This window comes from Nerophis lumbriciformis, linkage group LG38, assembly GCF_033978685.3.
Source record: "Nerophis lumbriciformis linkage group LG38, RoL_Nlum_v2.1, whole genome shotgun sequence".
NCBI classification, from domain to species: domain Eukaryota; kingdom Metazoa; phylum Chordata; class Actinopteri; order Syngnathiformes; family Syngnathidae; genus Nerophis; species Nerophis lumbriciformis.
Genome location: NC_084585.2, coordinates 19997580 through 20019853, shown reverse-complemented (window position 1 = coordinate 20019853; position 22274 = coordinate 19997580). Strand labels below are relative to the sequence as shown.

The window sequence follows — 22274 nt, the reverse complement described above, 5'->3', positions numbered from 1 at the left end:
ACTCATTTTCATCAGATAGTAAATCTATACTGTTTTACAAGCTGCACGCCGACTCCTCTAAAGTGTTCCGCTCCTCGTTCCCCGCCAGGTGCCCGACCCGAGCGCTTGTCGTCCTTTGACGAGGAGTGCTGGCAGCTGATGGAGGCCTGCTGGAACGGTGACCCTTCCCAGAGGCCCCTGTTGGGCATTGTGGAGCCCAGCCTGCAAAGCATCATGGTCCGCCTCTGCACCTACGACTCAGACCTGAAAAGCAACAGCCTGGAGGACTCAAACTGAAAAAAAAAAAAAAAAAAAAAAGGCACTCCCCGCAGAGTAAAAGAAGCGCACACAAGGTGACGCGGTCAAAGTGTTTTTGTCGTATTTATGAACGGAGGACCGTCGTCCTCCCGACTCACCGTTGATGTAATTTATGAAGAAGAAATGTTTTATTGTTGTGCACTCGTGCTCGTTAAAGAAAACGTTACTAGATGCAACTTTTAAATAAGTCCAGTGTTGTCATGAAAAAAATCTATTCATCAAATATTTTAGATTGTATTTAATGTCTGCATACATACAAGCATCTTTTTTTTTTAATAAAAATTATCTGTTACAACAAATAACAGCTTTTTTTTTTACTTTGCAACATGGCCGTCACGTGACCTTTTACAGCCTCTCAACACTTTTCTTTATCAATGTTTTAATAAATATATATTTCCACCAAGTTGAAGTTTTTAAGCTCACTTTGACACTAGTTCTTCTAAAAAGATGTTTATTTTTACACACTAAAATATGTGCATGTGGTGTGGGGTGAGCTTAAAAGTAGTGCGTGGGAACCTGGCTTCAGGGTCAAAGGTCAAATTCTGTTTGGACCAGTTGGTGACATTTGACACTTGAAAAAGGTTTTATAAATATTTGCTCTATTGAATATTTCTACGTCTATTGTTTGTACACAATTATAACATGTATATTATAATACATATTAAAATATAACATTGTCGTAATAAAGTATATTATTTTAAGAGAAATGTTAAAATATGTTATATTCATATACTATGACCATGTAATACAACAAAATATATTAGGTTCCATTTTATATGTATATACCGAAGGTGTGTGTGCATATATGTATGTGTATATATATATATATATATATATATATATATATATATATATATATATATAATTTCCTTCCACATTATAGATATGTTGGGTAATAATATATAGTAATTTATGCATATAATGTATGATTATAAAACTGTTATAAAATACGTTAATATATATTGTTAATATTATTTTGTTATATTACATGTAATAATACATAATGTAAAATATATAACATTTTATGTTGTGATATAATATAACATTAAATATTATATATATTTATATTATTATCCATCCATCCATCCATTTTCTACCGATTATTCCCTTCGGGGTCACGGGGGGCGCTGGAGCCTATCTCAGCTACAATCGGGCAGAAGGCGGGATACACCCTGGACAAGTCGTCACCTCATCACAGGGCCAACACAGATAGACAGACAACATTCACACTCACATTCACACACTAGGGCCAATTTAGTGTTGCCAATCAACCTATCCCCAGGTGCATGTCTTTGGAGGTGGGAGGAAGCCGGAGTACCCGGAGGGAACCCACACAGTCACGGGGAGGACATGCAAACTCCACACAAAAAGATCCCGAGGCCGGGATTGAACTCACGACTACTCAGGACCTTCGTATTGCGAGGCAGACGCACTAACCCTTCTTTCACCGTGCTGCCCTATATTATTATTTAATAATCAATTATATATTTATTATTAGCTACTTCTCTTTGTTTATAATTTATATCTTCTGCTGGATCTACTCTCTATTTTATGCTGCAGCTGTTACATATACTGTAATATTGTACATGGTGATTGGGATTTGTTATATGTTATATACAATTATAATATAATATAGTATAATATATCAGTATATATTAAATACTGTATATATAATATGCAGTGTTGGGTTAGTTACTGAAAACTTACTAGTTACTAGTTACTTTATTTCAAAAGTAACTCAGTTACTAACTCAGTTACTTACACCAAAAAGTAATGCGTTACTGTGAAAAGTAACTATTTAGCTACTTTTTTTTTTTTTGTAAGGCCTCCTTTAATGCCCTTTTAGCCTTCATTTCAGTATTGTTATTGCACTGGAGAATAATACAATCTGTTGATCAACTTGACATGCATTTGCATCACTGAACTCTGCTAAGCAATGTGGTCTACATACAACACACAAAGACAAAGATATGTTTCAAAGGGCCAATTTATTTCAGGCCAGAACAAATTGACAAAATTATTTTAAATAGCTGCAACATAATATACATAAGTAAAAAACAGCATAATAACAACATAGCTGCAAACCAAAGAAGGCACACACTACATACACAAAGCCTAACCAGGCGTTTTTTTCTCTCAAGGAATTCTGAAATAAAATCTTGCCTGAAGCCCAGAACACTCTACGCATTTCCCCAGTTTTAGTTTAGAGATAAAGAAAGATTAGCCTGGCCCACTAGCATCCCTCTTCATGTTTGTGAACTTTATAGTCTATACATTTAGAGTGATGTGATAATCAAACACTATAGAAGTCTAGAATGAAAGAGTATATAAGAGAATTGACAGAGTGTGTACCTTCAGTGCTGCAATGGCTCTATCAATGTTGTCCTGGCTAGCAGTGCCTCGTTAAAATCCAGACGCTGTTGCTTAGGAGGTGAAGTGTGTCTCTCTTTACTAGCTTTGTCGAAACATGTTGCTTTTGTAGTTGTTTCAGCAGATTTGAATTGCTAGGATAGGATCTTTGATACAAGACACAACTTACATTTAACTAAAATGTTGTTTTCTTTGTGGTCGACAAAAGAAAAATAGTGAGAATATCTCCATGTTAAGAAACTCGGCTTTGGGCTTCGCCATGTCTTGTTAGTAAACACAGACACACCTCCTCCCACACACACACATACACACATACACACATACAGAGCGCGCCTCTTCCTTGTCGCTTCATCTCCGTCGCCTCTTCTGCAGCTCTCCAATAAAACACACTCAGATCTTCTCAGTTTCTAGCCGATACTACATAAAAAATAACGTAAAAATAACGCAGTAACGCATCATGTAGTAACGGTAACTGAGTTACTGAAAATAAAAAATAACACGTTAGATTACTATTTACTGCCGAAAGTAACAGCGTTACAGTAACGTGTTGTTTAAATATATATATATATATATATATATATATATATATATATATATATATATATATATATATATTTAAACAATATATAGTATATTGTTATATTAGGTTATGTAATATTCATCCATCCATTTTCTACCGCTTGTGTATATTATTCAGAATATTTTATATGATGTCATTTTATATGACTATTATAATAAAAACATTAAATAAATAAATTAAAAACAAATGACAAACTAACACTCAAAAAAAGTTGGTTTTTGTCTTGCATTATTAAATATCGGACACAAAAATATTAGCATTTCTTTTTTGTGTGTATGTCATTTTTCAGAACGCTATTTTTTTAAATAAAACAAAATGCAACCTTCAGCAAGGCACCAAAAGTGCTTTTAAATATTTTAATTGGTTTTTCATCCGAAGTTAAATAATATTATACAGTACATACATATATTTAATAATCAATTATGACAACAAAGTTGAAATAAGCAATTTCTTTTAGTATTTTGATTGGGAACCAGACGGTAAAAAAAACAAAATGTTCCACATTATAATTATTTTTAGCTCTTGCAGAAGATCTTATGTTGTGCCTAATGAGCTTGTTTGATCTAGTTCAGACAAATACTTCTGCTCTAACATGTCTTCTGTCTGCTTGCTGACGTGGTTTGTCTGCAGCAAAAGAACAAATCAAAAAGTTCCGTCACGTCAATTTGGAGAAAAGCTTTGATGAGCACAAAAGGTCGCCTGTGAGAGGAGAGCGGAGAAGATGATGGACGTTGTTCATAAATGATGAGCATAAACTCATGATCACGTCATGTGGGAAACAGCTTGTGTCTGGACAGGAGCATCGTCTGCAGGAACAAACATCCGGATTTACACGTGATGGCTGTGACTTCTGACCCTTACAAGCAATTTTGACACATTTTCACCTTAGTATAGAAAAATATTGACAAAAAAGGCAGGGATTCAAATTCAAAATATTTTTTATGACACAATTGATGAAATTCAAAGAGTGATCATCTCTACAAACAAGTTTACATATTTACAGGCCACGCTGTACAGTACACACAAAGTATTCATCCTGGCTATTATTTTACAAACGCCGCACAGCTAATCTATAAAAACACGGCTGTTAATTCAGGGACGGAAATAAGTGTCCTCTCGTCTCTCAAAACAAAAACAAAAAAAAGGATGAGCACGTCAAGTCCAAAAAATGTGCTCTCATTAAGACATTAAAACAAACTGATAATAACCTTCACTTGATTGATGGTTCTGACACTGACACACACACACACACACACACACACACACACACACACACACACACACACACACACACACACACACACACACACACACACACACACACACACACACACACACACACACACACACACACACACACACACACACACACGGAGCGCAGTCCAGACATGTTACAAAGGAGTTTTAGCTTAACCTTCCCTGAATGCAACTTAATTGTTCCACAAAATAGAACCGCTGGAACACAAACACGCTAAAAAACCCCCCAAAAAAACATCACAAATCAATGAAATTAGGACAGCAAATAGAACAAAAAGTGCATTTTTTTAATAAAAAAAATTTCAAGTACGTAACGAAACAATGTCTTTAAAGGGAGACTGCACATTTGGCACACACACACACACACACGCACACACACACACACACACACACCTTCGATATTAAGGGATTCCGTTAAAAAAGTCTTTAAAGAGGAAATCCCGGCGAAAAGGGCGGAGGCTCACATTGAGGTGTTGCAGTGGCTGCTGGGAAAAAAAAACAAGAGTGATGGACAAGCAAAAAAAAGCAAAGTAAAAGTAAATAAGAAACAATGACACACACAAACACGCACACACACACAAACGCGTCATGGGATGAAATTAAAGAATAAAAATCTTAATATAATATTTTGTAAAAGCAGAAGAGAGAAAAAGGGCAGATTAGTTTTATTAGCAGCAAAACTTTTTTATAAATTATTAATTTGCACAGACAACTTCCTCCATCTTGACAGTTTTAATTCATGAGAAATAACTAGGAATGAACATAAATAAACATTATGTCAGGCTGATGGGAAATAAGTATTGTGCTAACTAAATATGAAGGGAGTCCAAATAAATGTACATATAATAATAATATAATAATGCTGTGCTAAAATAAACTCAATTCATAATAACATGTTTCCTAAACTAAATTAAAGTGCACATGAAAATACAGCTTCGCCACTTTAGTCATATCATAGTACTTGCACTACAAAACATCTCTTTGACATCTTCTGCTTGTTTGAGATTGCCATTACTGCCACAAGTGGTAGAACCATGTATTACAACTAAGTACCACAGCTGAGAAACAGATATTTTCTTGTGGGCCAACAATGATGTCATCTACTACCATTAATATTCTTTATATATATATATATATATATATATATATATATATATATATATATATATATATATATATATATATATATATATATATATACACATATATACATATATACATATATATATATATATATATATATATATATATATATATATATATATGGATGGATGGATGGAGGTTTTTTTTTTTAAATGGATTGAGTCACTGAAACAATAAATACTATTTTTCGTTTATGTTTACAGTATGTGTATAGTATACATTTCCATCCATCTATCCATTTTCTACCGCATTTCATCATAATTAAATGTTTTAAAGATTTAATGAATCATTTCATTGGCATTTAAAAAACAGACAATATGACCTCCTATATACAAAACCCAAAACCAGTGAAGTTGGCACATTGTGTAATTCGTAAATAAAAACAGAATACAATGATTTGCAAATCCTTTTCAACTTGTATTCACTTGAATAGACTGCAAAGACAAGATATTTAATGTTCGAACTGAGAAACTAAATTTTTTTTTGCAAATAATCATTAACTTAGAATTTAATGGCAGCAACACATTGCAAAAAAGTTGTCACAGGGGCATTTTTACCACTGTGTTACATGGCCTTTCCTTTTAACAACACTCAGTAAACGTTTGGGAACTGAGGAGACACATTTTTGAAGCTTTTCAGGTGGAATTCTTTCCCATTCTTGCTTGATGTACAGCTTAAGTTGTTCAACAGTTCGGGGTCTCTGTTGTGGTATTTTAGGATTCATATTGCGCCACACATTTTCAATGGGAGACAGGTCTAGACTACAGACAGGCCAGTCTAGTACCCACACTCTTTTACTATGAAGCCACACTGTTGTAACACGTGCAGAATGTGGCTTGGCATTGTCTTGCTGAAATAAGCAGGGGCGTCCATGAAAAAGATGTTGCTTGGATGGCAACATATGTTGCTCCAAAACCTGTATGTACCTTTCAGCATTAATGGTGCCTTTACAGATGTGTAAGTTACCCATGCCTTGGGCACTAATGCACCCCCATACCATCACAGATGCTGGCTTTTCAACTTTGCTCCTATAACAGTCTGGATGGTTCTTTTTCTCTTTGTTCTGGAGGACACGACATCCACAGTTTTCAAAAACAATTTGAAATGTGGACTCGTCAGACCACAGAACACTTTTCCACTTTGCATCAGTCCATCTTAGATGAGGTCGGGCCCAGCGAAGCGGCGGCGTTTCTGGGTGTTGTTGATAAATGGCTTTCGCTTTGCATAGTAGAGTTTTAACTTGCACTTACAGATGTAGCGACCAACTGTTGTTACTGACTGTGGTTTTCTGAAGTGTTCCTGACCCATGTAGTGATATCCTTTACACACTGATGTCGTTTTTTGATGCAGTACCACTTGAGGGATCGAAGGTCACGGGCTTAGCTGCTTACGTGCAGTGATTTCTTCAGATTCTCGGAACCTGATGATATTACAGACTGTAGATGGTGAAATCCCTAAAGTCCTTGCAATAGCTGGTTGAGAAATGTTGTTCTTAAAAGGGAACATTATCACAATTTCAGAAGGGTTAAAACCATTAAAAATCAGTTCCCAGTGGCTTATTTTATTTTTCGAAGTTTTTTTCAAAATTTTACCCATCACGCAATATCCCTAAAAAAAGCTTCAAAGTGCCTGATTTTAACCATCGTTATATACACCCGTCCATTTTCCTGTGACGTCACATAGTGATGCCAACACAAACAAACATGGCGCATAGAACAGCAAGCTATAGCGACATTAGCTAGGATTCAGACTCGGATTTCAGCGGCTTAAGCGATTCAACAGATTACGCATGTATTGAAACGGATGGTTGTAGTGTGGAGGCAGGTAGCGAAAACGAAATTGAAGAAGAAACGGAAGCTATTGAGCCATATCGGTTTGAACCGTATGCAAGCAAAACCGACGAAAACAACACGACAGCCAGCAACACGGGAGAAAGCGAGGACGAATTTGGCGATCGCCTTCTAACCAACGATTGGTATGTTTGTTTGACATTAAAGGAAACTAACAACTATGAACTAGGTTTACAGCATATGAATTACATTTGGCAACAACATGCACTTTGAGAGTGCAGACAGCCCAATTTTCATCAATTAATATATTCTGTAGACATACCCTCATCTGCTCTCTTTTCCTGAAAGCTGATCTGTCCAGTTTTGGAGTTGATGTCTGCAGGCCAGGGAAGCTAGGGTCGATATTCTTCTCTTGATCATCTTCGGTGGCATAAGGGACGGTGTGAGCCAAGACATCCAGGGGGTTTAGCTCGCTCGTCTGCGGGAACAAACTGCCGCCATTGCTTGCCGTGCTAGCGAGGGCCTTTGTCCCTGAATTGCTCACACACTCCGGCAGATTCAATGGGGGTCTGGCGGCAGATTTCTTTGACTTTATCGTTGGAAATGCATCTGCTTTGAGTGTCGCATTCTTGCCATCTCTGTCGTAGCATAGCTTTCGTCGGTAAAGTGTGCGGAACAAACGTCCAATTTCTTGCCACTTTCGCATCTTTGGGCCACTGGTGCAACTTGAATCCGTCCCTGTTCGTGTTGTTACACCCTCCGACAACACACCGACGAGGCATGATGTCTCCAAGGTACGGAAAACAGTCGAAAAAACGGAAAATAACAGAGCTGATTTGACTCGGTGTTTGAGAAAATGGCGGATTGCTTCCCGATGTGACGTCACGTTGTGACATCATCGCTCCGAGAGCGAATAATAGAAAGGCGTTTAATTCGCCAAAATTCACCCATTTAGAGTTCGGAAATCGGTTAAAAAAAAAAAAGGTCTTTTTTCTGCAACATCAAGGTATATATTGACGCTTACATAGGTCTGGTGATAATGTTCCCCTTTAAACTGTTCGACAATTTGCTCACGCATTTGTTGACAAAGTGGTGACCCTCGCCCCATCCTTGTTTGTGAATGACTGAGCATTTTATGGAATCTACTTTTATACCCAATCATGGCACCCACCTGTTCCCAATTAGCCTGTTCACCTGTGGGATGTTCCGAATAAGTGTTTGATGAGCATTCCTCAACTTTCTCAGTCTTTTTTGCCACTTGTGCTAGCTTTTTTGAAACATGTTGCAGGCATCAAATTCCAAATGAGCCAATATTTGCAAAAAATAAAGTTTTCCAGTTCGAACATTAAATATCTTGTCTTTGCAGTCTATTCGGTTGAATATAAGTTGAAAAGGATTTGCAAATGTATTTTGTTTTTATTTACAATTTACACAAACTTCACTGGTTTTGGGTTTTGTATGTAAGTCATTTTCTGATATGATAAATATTATTTTTATTTGTATAAATATAAAACATTTTGTATGAATTATTATTCAATCAAAAAATTTAGTTTCCATGATTTTTTTGTTTGTTTGTAATATGACATACAACTTTTAAATGTCAACCTTGTTTTTGTAATATTTGGATCTGAATGATTTATTTAGCATGATCAAAATTTAACTGCTGACGTGTTGATAATTATTTTGTCCTCAGGTGTGTCACAACGCATGAAATGAGAAGAAGGACACCGACCATAAAGGCAAGATGTCAACACTCACTCGGATCCTGACGAGTCGCCATCCACCATCCCCACCTTGATGCTCATAGCGACGCCGTTCAGCTGTTCAGGCGGGACGCATTTACCTCGCTGCTCGTTGCAGGACGAGGCCTGAGGGGACGGCGAGGCCTGAAGGGACGGCGAGTCTTGAGGGGACGGCGAGTCGTGAGGGGACGACGAGTCGTGAGTGCCGTCACAGAGCTGGTTGTGGATGCGGTTGAGGCCATTCCTCTCGATGATGGGAGAAAGCTGCTTCTTTTTTAGGATCCCTGCCGGGAACAAATGTGACGCGGATGTCAAAGAGCAAGTCGGTCCAAAATGGACGTCCGATCACCTTTGTGAGGATGAGTGTTGAAGTGAGGCAGCAGCGTCGAGACCTCGGCGTCTTCCACGCGCTGCTCTGACGTGTTGCTGACACTTTGGTCAACATGGAAGTTGAGTCCTGCTTCTGTCAGATCTGACAAGACATCAACAAAGTGGGGTAATGGCGACATCTGCTGGTCAATTAGGAGCACTGCAGCCATCAAACCAGCACACAGCGCTGTCTTACACCCTGGGCAAGTCGCTACCTCATCGCAGGGCCAACACAGATAGGCAGACAACATTCACACTCACATTCACACACTAGGGCCAATTTAGTGTTGCCTATCAACCTATCCCCAGGTGCATGTCTTTGGAGGTGGGAGGAAGCCGGAGTACCCGGAGGGAACCCACACAGTCACGGGGAGAACATTCAAACTCCACACAGAAAGATCCCGAGCCCGGGATTGAACCCAAGACTACTCAGGACCTTCGTATTGTTCGGCAGATGCACTAACCCCTCTTCCACCGTGCTGCCCATATATATATATATATATATATATATATATATATATATATATATATATATATATATATATATATATATATATATATATATACATATATATATATATATATATATATATATATATACATATATATATATATACATATATATATATATATATATATACATATATATATATATATATATATATACATATATATATATATATGTCTTAATAAGGTTATCCAAAAAATAGTGCTCGATACCGTAGTAGAGCGCAATATATGTATGTGTGGGAAAAAAAATCACAAGACTATTTCATCTCTACAGGCCTGTTTCATGAGGGGGGGTACCCTCAATCATCAGGAGATTTTAATGGGAGCATTCGCATACCATGGTTTATATAGGGCACAGAGTGGGTGGGTACAGGCTGGCCTAGGGGCGTGGTGATTGGCTCATGTGTTACCTAGGAGGTGTTTCCGTCTATGGCGGCATGCTGTTACAATTTCGCTGCGCTTGTTGAGGGATGACAGGTCTGGGCGGTAAATAATAAACAGTTTCTCTTTCAAGCATAGGTTGCATCTTTTATTACCACTATTGTAAGGTGTGCTGGATGCAAGAATTTGCCATGTTATTGAATATTCAACATTATTGTCTTTGAGGTCCCAAATGTGTTTGCTGAGTTCTGTGGTATTTCGCACGTTTTTGTTCCTGAAAGAAGCCTTGTGATTGTTCCATCTGGTTTTGAATTCTCCCTCGGTTAATCCTACATATGTGTCGGATGTGTTAATGTCCTTGCGTATTACCTTGGATTGGTAGACAACTGATGTTTGTAAGCACCCCCCGTTGAGAGGGCAATCATGAGGGTACCCCCCTCATGAAACAGGCCTGTAGAGATGAAATAGTCTTGTGATTTTTTTTCCCCACACATACATATATTGCGCTCTACTACGGTATCGAGCACTATTTTTTGGATAACCTTATTAAGACATATACTCCGCTCCAAATTGACATTTGTTGAGCACTGTACGACGATCAGAAATGGAAAAATTCAACATCGACTACTCCACGAAGAACATTCCCATACCCGCGCAGAATGACTACAAGCTAAGGCTCATAGAAAAGACGGAACACTTCCTAAGAAGGATGCGGTGGAAAGCACATTTTTTCCTCCACCCTGAAACAAAAGGAACGCAAAAGGAAACTTACGGATTCAAATCTACCAAGAACCCACCCACAGAAAGGCGTTTAATTCGCCAAAATTCACCCATTTAGAGTTTGGAAATCGGTTAAAAAAATATATGGTCTTTTTTCTGCAACATCAAGGTATATATTGACGCTTACATAGGTCTGGTGATAATGTTCCCCTTTAAACTGTTCGACAATTTGCTCACGCATTTGTTCACAAAGTGGTGACCCTCGCCCAATCAGGTTTCTTTCGACAGTTACAGCCTTTGTTGGTTTTGGAGTCGCTCTGTCTGGGGGCCGACGGCTCATTTGCAATTGTTTTGTCGTGGTTTGAGATGATTTGTCACTTTCAACCTGAGAAATAACAGCTACCAACCATTCACGAAACCCAACACAACACTCCAATACGTGCACCATGACAGCAACCACCCACCCACCACCACGAAAAGAATACCTACCGGAATCAATAAAAGGCTATCGATGCTGTCATCTAGCAAAGCTGAATTTGACCAAGCAACCCCCCCGTACCAAAAAGCCCTTGATGAAAGCGGATACAATTTCACCCTCACCTATGAACCCACGCCAGGAAACCAGCCAAAAAAGAACAGAAAACGAAACGACATCATCTGGTACAACCCCCCATACAGCAAAAACGTCTCAACTAACATTGGACACAAATTCCTCAATCTGATTGACAAACACTTTCCCAAAGACAACACCCTAAGAAAAGTATTCAACAAGAACAACATTAAATTGAGCTACAGCTGCATGAACAATATACGACAAATCATCTCAAACCACAACAAAACAATTGCAAATGAGCCGTCGGCCCCCAGACAGAGCGACTCCAAAACCAACAAAGGCTGTAACTGTCGAAAGAAACCTGATTGCCCTCTCAACGGGGGGTGCTTACAAACATCAGTTGTCTACCAATCTAAGGTAATACGCAAGGACATTAACACATCCGACACATATGTAGGATTAACCGAGGGAGAATTCAAAACCAGATGGAACAATCACAAGGCTTCTTTCAGGAACAAAAACCTGCGAAATACCACAGAACTCAGCAAACACATTTGGGACCTCAAAGACAATAATGTTGAATATTCAATAACATGGCAAATTCTTGCATCCAGCACACCTTACAATAGTGGTAATAAAAGATGCAACCTATGCTTGAAAGAGAAACTGTTTATTATTTACCGTCCAGACCTGTCATCCCTCAACAAGCGCAGCGAAATTGTAACAGCATGCCGCCATAGACGGAAACACCTCCTAGGTAACATATGAGCCAATCACCACGCCCCTACGCCAGCCTGTACCCACCCACTCTGTGCCCTATATAAACCATGGTATGCGAATGCTCCCATTAAAATCTCCTGATGATTGAGGGTACCCCCCCTCATGAAACAGGCCTGTAGAGATGAAATAGTCTTGTGATTTTTTTTTCCCACACATACATATATTGCGCTCTACTACGGTATCGAGCACTATTTTTTGGATAACCTTATTAAGACATATATATATGCATATATATATACATATATATATATATATATATATATATATATATATATATATATATACACATATACGTATATATACATATATATATATATACATATATATATATATATATATGTATATATATATATATATATATATGTATATATATATACATATATATACATATATATACATATATATATATATATATATATATATATATATATATATATATATATAAGACTTCTATGGAAATGCAAGAACCGAGACTCAGATTTCCCTCGCCCGGACGCGGGTCACCGGGGCCCCCCTCCGGAGCCAGGCCCGGAGTTGGGGCACGATGGCGAGCGCCTGGTGGCCGGGCCTGTCCCCATGGGGCCCGGCCGGGCACAGCCCGAAGAGGCAACGTGGGTCCCCCCTCCAATGGGCTCACCACCCATAGCAGGGGCCATAGATGTCGGGTGCAATGTGAGCTGGGCGGTAGCCGAAGGCAGGGCACTTGGCGGTCCGATCCTCGGCTACAGAAGCTAGCTCTTGGGACGTGGAACGTCACCTCGCTGGGGGGAAAGGAGCCTGAGCTAGTGCGCGAGGTAGAGAAGTTCCGGTTGGATATAGTCGGACTCACCTCGACGCACAGCAAGGGCTCTGGAACCAGTTCTCTCGAGAGGGGATGGACTCTCTTCCACTCTGGCGTTGCCAGCAGTGAGAGGCGACCGGCTGGGGTGGCAATTCTTGTTGCCCCCCGGCTCAGAGCCTGCATGTTGGAGTTCAACCCGGTGGACGAGAGGGTAGCTTCCATCCGCCTTCGGGTGGGGGGACGGGTCCTGACTGTTGTTTGCGCTTACGCACCAAACAGCAGCTCAGAGTACCCACCCTTTTTGGATTCACTCGAGGGAGTACTTGAGAGTGCTCCCCCGGGTGATTCCCTCGTTTTACTGGGGGACTTCAACGCTCATATTGGCAACGACAGTGAAACCTGGAGAGGCGTAATTGGGAAGAATGGCCGCCCGGATCTGAACCCAAGTGGTGTTTTGTTATTGGACTTTTGTGCCCGTCACGGATTGTCCATAACGAACACCATGTTCAAGCATAAGGGTGTCCATATGTGCACTTGGCACCAGGACACCCTAGGCCGCAGTTCTATGATCGACTTTGTAGTTGTGTCATCGGATTTGCGGCCTCATGTTTTGGACACTCGGGTGAAGAGAGGGGCGGAGCTTTCTACCAATCACCACCTGGTGGTGAGTTGGCTGCGATGGTGGGGGAGGATGCCGGACAGACCTGGCAGGCCCAAACGCATTGTGAGGGTTTGCTGGGAACGTCTGGCAGAGTCTCCTGTCAGAGAGAGTTTCAATTCCCACCTCCGGAAGAACTTTGAACATGTCACGAGGGAGGTGCTGGACATTGAGTCCGAGTGGACCATGTTCCGCACCTCTATTGTCGAGGCGGCTGATTGGAGCTGTGGCCGCAAGGTAGTTGGTGCCTGTCGTGGCGGTAATCCTAGAACCCGTTGGTGGACACCGGCGGTGAGAGATGCCGTCAAGCTGAAGAAGGAGTCCTATCGGGTTCTTTTGGCTCATGGGACTCCTGAGGCAGCGGACAGGTACCGACAGGCCAAGCGGTGTGCGGCTTCAGCGGTCGCGGAGGCAAAAACTCGGACATGGGAGGAGTTCGGGGAAGCCATGGAAAACGACTTCCGGACGGCTTCGAAGCGATTCTGGACCACCATCCGCCGCCTCAGGAAGGGGAAGCAGTGCACTACCAACACCGTGTATGGTGCGGATGGTGTTCTGCTGACCTCGACTGCGGAAGTTGTGGATCGGTGGAGGGAATACTTCGAAGACCTCCTCAATCCCACCAACACGTCTTCCTATGAGGAAGCAGTGCCTGGGGAATCTGTGGTGGGCTCTCCTATTTCTGGGGCTGAGGTTGCTGAGGTAGTTAAAAAGCTCCTCGGTGGCAAGGCCCCGTGGGTGGATGAGACCCGCCCGGAGTTCCTTAAGGCTCTGGATGCTGTAGGGCTGTCTTGGTTGACAAGACTCTGCAGCATCGCGTGGACATCGGGGGCAGTACCTCTGGATTGGCAGACCGGGGTGGTGGTTCCTCTCTTTAAAAAGGGGAACCGGAGGGTGTGTTCTAACTATCGTGGGATCACACTCCTCAGCCTTACCGGTAAGGTCTATTCAGGTGTACTGGAGAGGAGGCTACGCCGGATAGTCGAACCTCGGATTCAGGAGGAACAGTGTGGTTTTCGTCCTGGTCGTGGAACTGTGGACCAGCTCTATACTCTCGGCAGGGTCCTTGAGGGTGCATGGGAGTTTGCCCAACCAGTCTACATGTGCTTTGTGGACTTGGAGAAGGCATTCGACCGTGTCCCTCGGGAAGTCCTGTGGGGAGTGCTCAGAGAGTATGGGGTTTCGGACTGTCTGATTGTGGCGGTCCGCTCCCTGTATGATCAGTGTCAGAGCTTGGTTCGCATTGCCGGCAGTAAGTCGGACACGTTTCCGGTGATGGTTGGACTCCGCCAAGGCTGCCCTTTGTCACCGATTCTGTTCATAACTTTTATGGACAGAATTTCTAGGCGCAGTCAAGGCGTTGAGGGGATCCGGTTTGGTGGCTGCAGGATTAGGTCTCTGCTTTTTGCAGATGATTTGGTCCTGATGGCTTCATCTGGCCAGGATCTTCAGCTCTCACTGGATCGGTTTGCAGCTGAGTGTGAAGCGACTGGGATGAGAATCAGCACCTCCAAGTCCGAGTCCATGGTTCTCGCCCGGAAAAGGGTGGAGTGCCATCTCCGGGTTGGGGAGGAGATCTTGCCCCAAGTGGAGGAGTTCAAGTACCTCGGAGTCTTGTTCACGAGTGAGGGAAGAGTGGATCGTGAGATCGACAGGCGGATCGGTGCGGCGTCTTCAGTAATGCGGACGCTGTATCGATCCGTTGTGGTGAAGAAGGAGCTGAGCCGGAAGGCAAAGCTCTCAATTTACCGGTCGATCTACGTTCCCATCCTCACCTATGGTCATGAGCTTTGGGTTCTGACCGAAAGGGCAAGATCACGGGTACAAGCGGCCGAAATGAGTTTCCTCCGCCGGGTGGCGGGGCTCTCCCTTAGAGATAGGGTGAGAAGCTCTGTCATCCGGGGGGAGCTCAAAGTAAAGCCGCTGCTCCTCCACATCGAGAGGAGCCAGATGAGGTGGTTCGGGCATCTGGTCAGGATGCCACCCGAGCGCCTCCCTAAGGAGGTGTTTAGGGCATGTCCGACCGGTAGGAGGCCACGAGGAAGACCCAGGACACGTTGGGAAGACTATGTCTCCCGGCTGGCCTGGGAACGCCTCGGGATCCCCCGGGAGGAGCTGGACGAAGTGGCTGGGGAGAGGGAAGTCTGGGCTTCCCTGCTTAGGCTGCTGCCCCCGCGACCCGACCTCGGATAAGCGGAAGAAGATGGATGGATGGATGGATGGATGGATATATATATAGCTAGAATTCACTGAACGTCAAGTATTTCTTATATATATATATATATATGAAATACTTGACTTGGTGAATTCTAGCTGTAAATATACTCCTCCCCTTTTAGCCACGCCCCCGACCACGCCCCCGTCCCACCCAGACCACGCCCACTCCCACCCCTCTCCCCCCACCTCCCGAAATCGGAGGTCTCAAGGTTGGCAAGTATGAACTAAACCCACCTACAATCTGATACATCTGATACATCACTAAGCTTTAGAACTTTGTTGTAAAAATCTCCTTCCGCGTCTGTCCCTGACACCCGCATTTCAGGCTGGCCGCTCTGGAAACACTCTGTGGAAACGCTCCCCACCCACACTGCTTGGTGCCTCGTCTGAATTGCTGCGACTTAGATTACCATAGTAACTAATAAGATTACCATAGTAAATAATTAGATTACCATAGTAACTAGTATATCATGCAAAAGCGCAGATTCCAACCATTGAAATACTTTGTATAGTTCAAGACTTACGGTCATTTGAAAACATCACTACACATCATAATGGCAGCTACAGTTTCCATCTCAAAGATCTAAAAAAAATATTTGGGAATTCCGGCGGACCGGATTGAAAAGCTTAGCGGGCCTCATGCGGCCCCCGGGCCTTAATTTGCCCAAATCTGGTCAAGGGGATGTAAGGAAGTTTCCTTTGAATGATCAACCTGCCTTCGTCTTCTATTGACATCACGGAGCAGTGGCTGCAATCAGTGTTGCCAACTCCCTAGCAAGGGGACTAGCTATTGGCTGTCCTAAAAGTCATTCGATGACATCATCGCCTAATTTGCATAATTGATGGAAATGGTCACGTCGGAGAGATACAAAAGGAAGTTTAAAAAAGAAAATCATGATTAAACTATTATGATTATTATTTATATTTATATTTAAATTACAGATGTATTTAAATATTTAATTCAAATATTTTAACAACATATTAATTTTGAATGTATTAATTTATTGTGAAATGTGATATGAAGTAATATATTATTGTATATTATATATAATCAGTGTTGGGACTAACGCGTTACAAAGTAACGCGTTACTGTAACGCCGTTAGTTTCGGCGGTAACTAGTAATCTAACGCGTTATTTTTTTTTATTCAGTAATTTAGTTACCGTTACTACATGATGCGTTACTGCGTTATTTTACGTTACTTTTGATGTATTATCGGCTAGAAACAGAAGCGCTGCGGTGTCTTTCTTCTGAATCTTCCTCTGTCACAAGCCGGAGAGAAGAAAAGAGGCGCAGTCTATGTGTGTGTGGGGGGTGGGGGGGATCCGCGGTTTGATATATGAAACAAAAAAAAAAGTCGTTGGCACGTTCAGTCCACACACAGCGTGGTCATGGCGAGCGCAATAACAGAGGAGCTTGAACGCCCAGCGCCATTGAATCGGTGTGTTTATAAGTGCAGATTCGGTTGTGCAAAACGAGGGTTTTAAACACATGCTGAACGTGCTTGAACCACGTTACGACATCCCGTCGCGCACCCACTTCAGCAATAAGATTGTGCCAGATCTTTATGAGCAGGAGAAGAAAAAAGTTGTGGATGAACTATCCCGAGCATCATCTGTTGCGCTCATGACAGACGGCTGGACGTCCAGCGGAACTATAAGCGCTCACTTCATCACAGCAGACTGGGAGATGAGAAGACACGCCCCCTCTACGAGAGTCACCTTGCGCAGGTACTGACACAAGCAGTGGAGGAATGGAAGATAAAGATATCCCAGTCACACGTGATAATGCCAAAAATCAAATAATTACAGTGAATGAGGCAGGACTGGGACCACAGATAGGTGCTTTGCACATGTAGTGAATTTGGCATCACAGAAGGGAATCTCAGTCAATAGGATGGAGCGCCTCTTTGGGAGGATCAGGAAGGTTTCTTACTTCCACCCAAGCACAACAGCTGCTCATGTGCTTAAGACAAAGCAAGAAATGCTAAAGCTGCCTGCTCATACATGATGTCCCAACGAGGTGGAACTCCACTTATGATATGTTGGAGCAGCAGGCAGCTATATACTCTGCATTGACCCACAACACCCTGAAGACAAATGTCACCCTGTCTGATGATGATGTGAGAGTGGCAGATGAGGTCCTCTAGGTGCTTAAACCACTCAAAAGTGTTCCATCTCTACTGAGCACTGAAACTTCACCATCTGTGTCAATGATCCTGCCACTGAAAACAAGGATTCTACAATCCATGGCTCCAAGTGTGGAAGACAGCAGCATCACTCCAGATGTCAGGCTTTATTTCACTACCTATGTTTCAAGGAAGATGATGTTTCTTCTTATGTTGCACTTAAACTTGTTTTTTATTAATGGTCATTGGTCCAAGTTTAAAGAAAGGAGGAATGCCTTTTTATGTTGCACTGTTTTTCATTAATTATGTTAAAAGGAAAATAAAAATGCATGTCAAGTTGATCAACAGATTGTATTATTCTCCAGTGCAATAACAGTACTGAAATGAAGGCAAAAAGGGCACTAATGGGAGCTTTAAAAAAAAAAGAAGAAAAAAAAGAAGTAACTAAATAGTTACTTTTCACAGTAACGCATTACTTTTTGGTGTAAGTAACTGAGTTAGTAACTGAGTTACTTTTGAAATAAAGTAACTAGTAACTGTAACTAGTTACTGGTTTTCAGTAACTAACCCAACACTGTATATAATGTATGCATTATTAAAGTGACGCTAGTTATAAACAATTGTATGAACATGTCATGCTATTTTTTATTCAATAGCATTTTTTAATTCAAAGAAAATATTTATTTGTGTTGTTTTTTCAAACATTATTTAACGCTTTTTAAATTGTTTTATTAAATACAATTCTAAATGACTATTTATTTAATCATCAATTTATGTAATGTCTTTTGATTTCATAATGCTGCAGCTTATGGAATATGAAATCATTTAAATTCATTCGTCAAAAGTGGAGGACGCGAATCACAGCATAAATAAATCAATGAATTCATGAAAAATGGACAAATGATGAGAAGTATTTTAAAGGATTATGAGCCACTGATTGTATTGTCTCTTATCCTATTTCATATCGTTGTAAAAAAGTATCCCTAATGTAGTGACCAGGGGTAGAGACCTACCGTGGGTCTGCGGCCTCTTGACGCCGTTGGACCCCAGGTTTTCCCAGCATTCCTCTGGAGAGAAGGGACCCTCGTCGCCCTCGCTGTCAGAGGAGTGTGTGGAGGCGTAGGAGCCGCTCTGGTCGTCCTCCAAGGACAAGTCGCTGTCAGAGTCGCTGTCGTGGTCTGGAAACAAACACGCGGGCTAACAATGAAGTAGCATGAATCTCGGACTCTTTTTTTTTTGTCTTACCGTCATGGCCGTGCTGAGGGTCTTCATGGAAGAGCGATGAGTGGTCGTTGAGAGCGATGTGCGCCTGGCTGCTGCTCATCCTGTCCTCCCTAAAAAAGACACGAGAGTCTTTAACGTTGCTCCTGCAGCATCGAGAGAGTGGACTCTTCATGGCTCCCTGACCTCAACATGAAGGGCACGTAGCTGTGCTGGCTCTTGGCGCTCTGCATGGTGCCGTTCAGCGACACGCTGGACTGCCCGAAAGGAAGATGGTACAACTTGGCGTCCGTGTAGCTGCTGCTGCACTTGTAGCTCTGCTGTGCACACATTAGCACTCTGTCAATGCAATATTTCATAATAGGCCTCAAAAGTCACACATTTCATTATACAGTGGTTAACTTCTTGTTACACTTGCAAAAATGATCGATACAGATTTGTTCATGAGCCCAGAACTAAGTCAACTCGTTTGAATAAAGTTAGTCAAAGATCCTCTTTATGACAGGAGCGCTTTGTGGTTTGTGAAAACTTTACTGCAAAAATGCTAGTCAAAGATCCTGTATATGCAGTTTTTAGGTCCCACTGCAAAATTGCTAGCCCAAGAGCATTTATTTAACAGGTGTGTTTTGCTGTTTTGGCTACTACTATAGGAGGACTGGGCTCGGACCTCCTGCAATACAGTCAAAGATCATGTACACAACAGGAGGACTCTTATTTGTAAGAAAAAATGCTATTCAAAGTTACTCTGACAGGAGCACCCTGCAGTTTTTAAATACCTACAGCAGGAACACTAATCAAAGATCCTGTAGTCAAGTATATATATATATATATATATATATATATATATATATAGATATATATATATATAAATAAAAGAAATACTTGAATTTCAGTGTTCATTTATTTACACATATACTTGTTGAGTTAAGAGTTGAATTGTCCCTCCTTTTTCTATTCTCTGTCACTATTTTTCTAACCATGCTGAACACCCTCTCTGATGATGCATTGCTGTGTGGCACGCACAAAAGTGCTTTCATCAAATGCACTAGATGGCAGTATTGTCCTGTTTAAGAGTGTCACAACATTGCTGTTTACGGCAGACAAACTGCTTTACGGTAGACGAAAACGTGACTGCTGTTGTTGTGTGTTGTTACCGCGCTGGGAGGATGTTAATGAAACTGCCTAACAATAAACCCACATAAGAAACCAAGAACTCGCCCTGGATCATTCTACAGTTATAACGTGATTGGGCAGGCACGCCGTTTATATTGCGGAAAAGCGGACTCAGGTCCGCAGACTACGCATGAACCTAAGTCCGCCTGAATTTCGGGAGATTTTCGGGAGATCATTTGTCCCGGGAGGTTTTCGGGAGAGGCGCTGAATTTCGGGAGTATCCCGGAAAATCCGGGAGGGTTGGCAAGTATGGCTCGGACCTCCTGCAATACAGTCAAAGATCATGTACATAACAGCAGGACTCTTACTAGAAAAATTGCTAGTCAAAGATACTCTGACAGGAGCACCCTGCAGTTTTTAAATACCTACAGCAGGAACACTAATCAAAGATCCTGTATATGACAGAAGTGCTTTACTGTTTTTAGCAAATTTACAGCAAAAACACTAGTCAAAGATCCTCTAAGACAGGAGAGCACTCTTCTATTTTGAAATAGTAAATACCTACTGCAAAAACGCTAGTCAAAGATTCTGTATATGACAGGGGCATTTTGCCATGCTTAGAGACATGGGGAGAGGGAGTGCTTTGATATTTTTAAGGACCCATTGCAAAAACAAGTCAATGATTCTCTATATCAGTGGTTCCCAAACTTTTTTCACCAAGTACCACCTCAGCAAAAACTTGGCTCTCCAGGTACCACCATAACGACCAACGTTAAAATACAGCAGCGTAGTAGGCCTAAGTATTCATTAAAAACAAGGCACAGGTTTTATTTAACAAGTATATGTAATATTATTGGCCACTGTAACATTGCACACAGTTGGAACAGTCACACTGTGTTTGCATATTAAAAAAAATAAAACACTGTACTTTAAGGTGAGTCCAATCAGCGCTCATTGGCAGAAAAGGAAGTGGAAACTAAAAATAAAAGCGCTGGAGAGGAATTTAACACCAACATATGAAAAACAATACATAAAGTCAGACAAGACTTGACAGGTCATAAACAAGATCCTCTATATGACTGGAGCACTTTGCTGTTTTTAAGGACCTACTCCAAAAACAAGTCAAAGATCCTCTAAATGACATGAGCACTTTGCTGTTTTAAGGACCTACTGCAAACATGTTAGTCAAAGATCCTCTAAAGGACAGACAGTAATAATTGTCTTGGAATCTTCTGCAAAAATGTTAGTAGTTTGTATTTTAATAAAGTTTTAATTTCAAGTGAGTGTGTCTCCATGGAAACGGATGGGAGCATGTGAGTGAGGGGCGGGGGACTCACAGAGGACTTGGACTTGATCATGTGATCAGGGTGCTTGTGTCCACAGCAGTACTTGATGGCGTTCCTGGCCTCTTTGTTGAAGACCACGCGGAACAAGAAGATAAAAGGACCCTTGGAAAACATACAATAATACAGTTATAAGATCCTCATCATATCATTCATAATAATAGAGAAATATGAATATATTCAATAACACATTAATAATATAATAATACAGTTATCATATCATAGTAAAACTACTGATAATAGTAAAATAAAACAGCGATAATAATTGTAATAACTGTAATAATACAGTAATCATTATATAATTCATTATAATTTTACAGTA

General features: G+C 41.2%; 2 protein-coding genes across 5 annotated transcripts in view; one reads left to right on the top strand and one right to left on the bottom strand.

Annotated features, from left to right (window-relative positions):
• dstyk (dual serine/threonine and tyrosine protein kinase) overlaps positions 1-778 on the top strand; it is an 84355-nt gene extending 83577 nt beyond the window's left edge. Inside the window, exon 14 of the mRNA XM_061932250.2 lies at positions 89-778. Within this exon, the coding sequence (XP_061788234.2) occupies positions 89-276 (188 nt within the window). The 3' untranslated portion in view covers positions 277-778. The remainder of the gene's footprint in view (positions 1-88) is intronic.
• A 3389-nt stretch (positions 779-4167) lies between these two features.
• Positions 4168-22274, bottom strand: part of celsr2 (cadherin, EGF LAG seven-pass G-type receptor 2) — a 221976-nt gene continuing 203869 nt past the window's right edge. The window contains exons 28-34 of one of the 4 annotated variants that reach the window (XM_061932746.2): positions 21947-22057; positions 19683-19813; positions 19521-19609; positions 19289-19453; positions 9529-9651; positions 9196-9463; positions 4168-4989 (exon numbers count right to left, since the gene is read on the bottom strand). In XM_061932746.2, coding sequence (XP_061788730.2) covers positions 4965-4989; positions 9196-9463; positions 9529-9651; positions 19289-19453; positions 19521-19609; positions 19683-19813; positions 21947-22057 — 912 coding nt within the window. In that variant the 3' untranslated portion in view covers positions 4168-4964. Of the gene's footprint in view, positions 4990-9195; positions 9464-9528; positions 9652-19288; positions 19454-19520; positions 19610-19682; positions 19817-21946; positions 22058-22274 lie in introns of all 4 variants that reach the window. The other 3 variants (XM_061932747.2, XM_061932750.2, XM_061932749.2) reach the window with 3 other exon arrangements.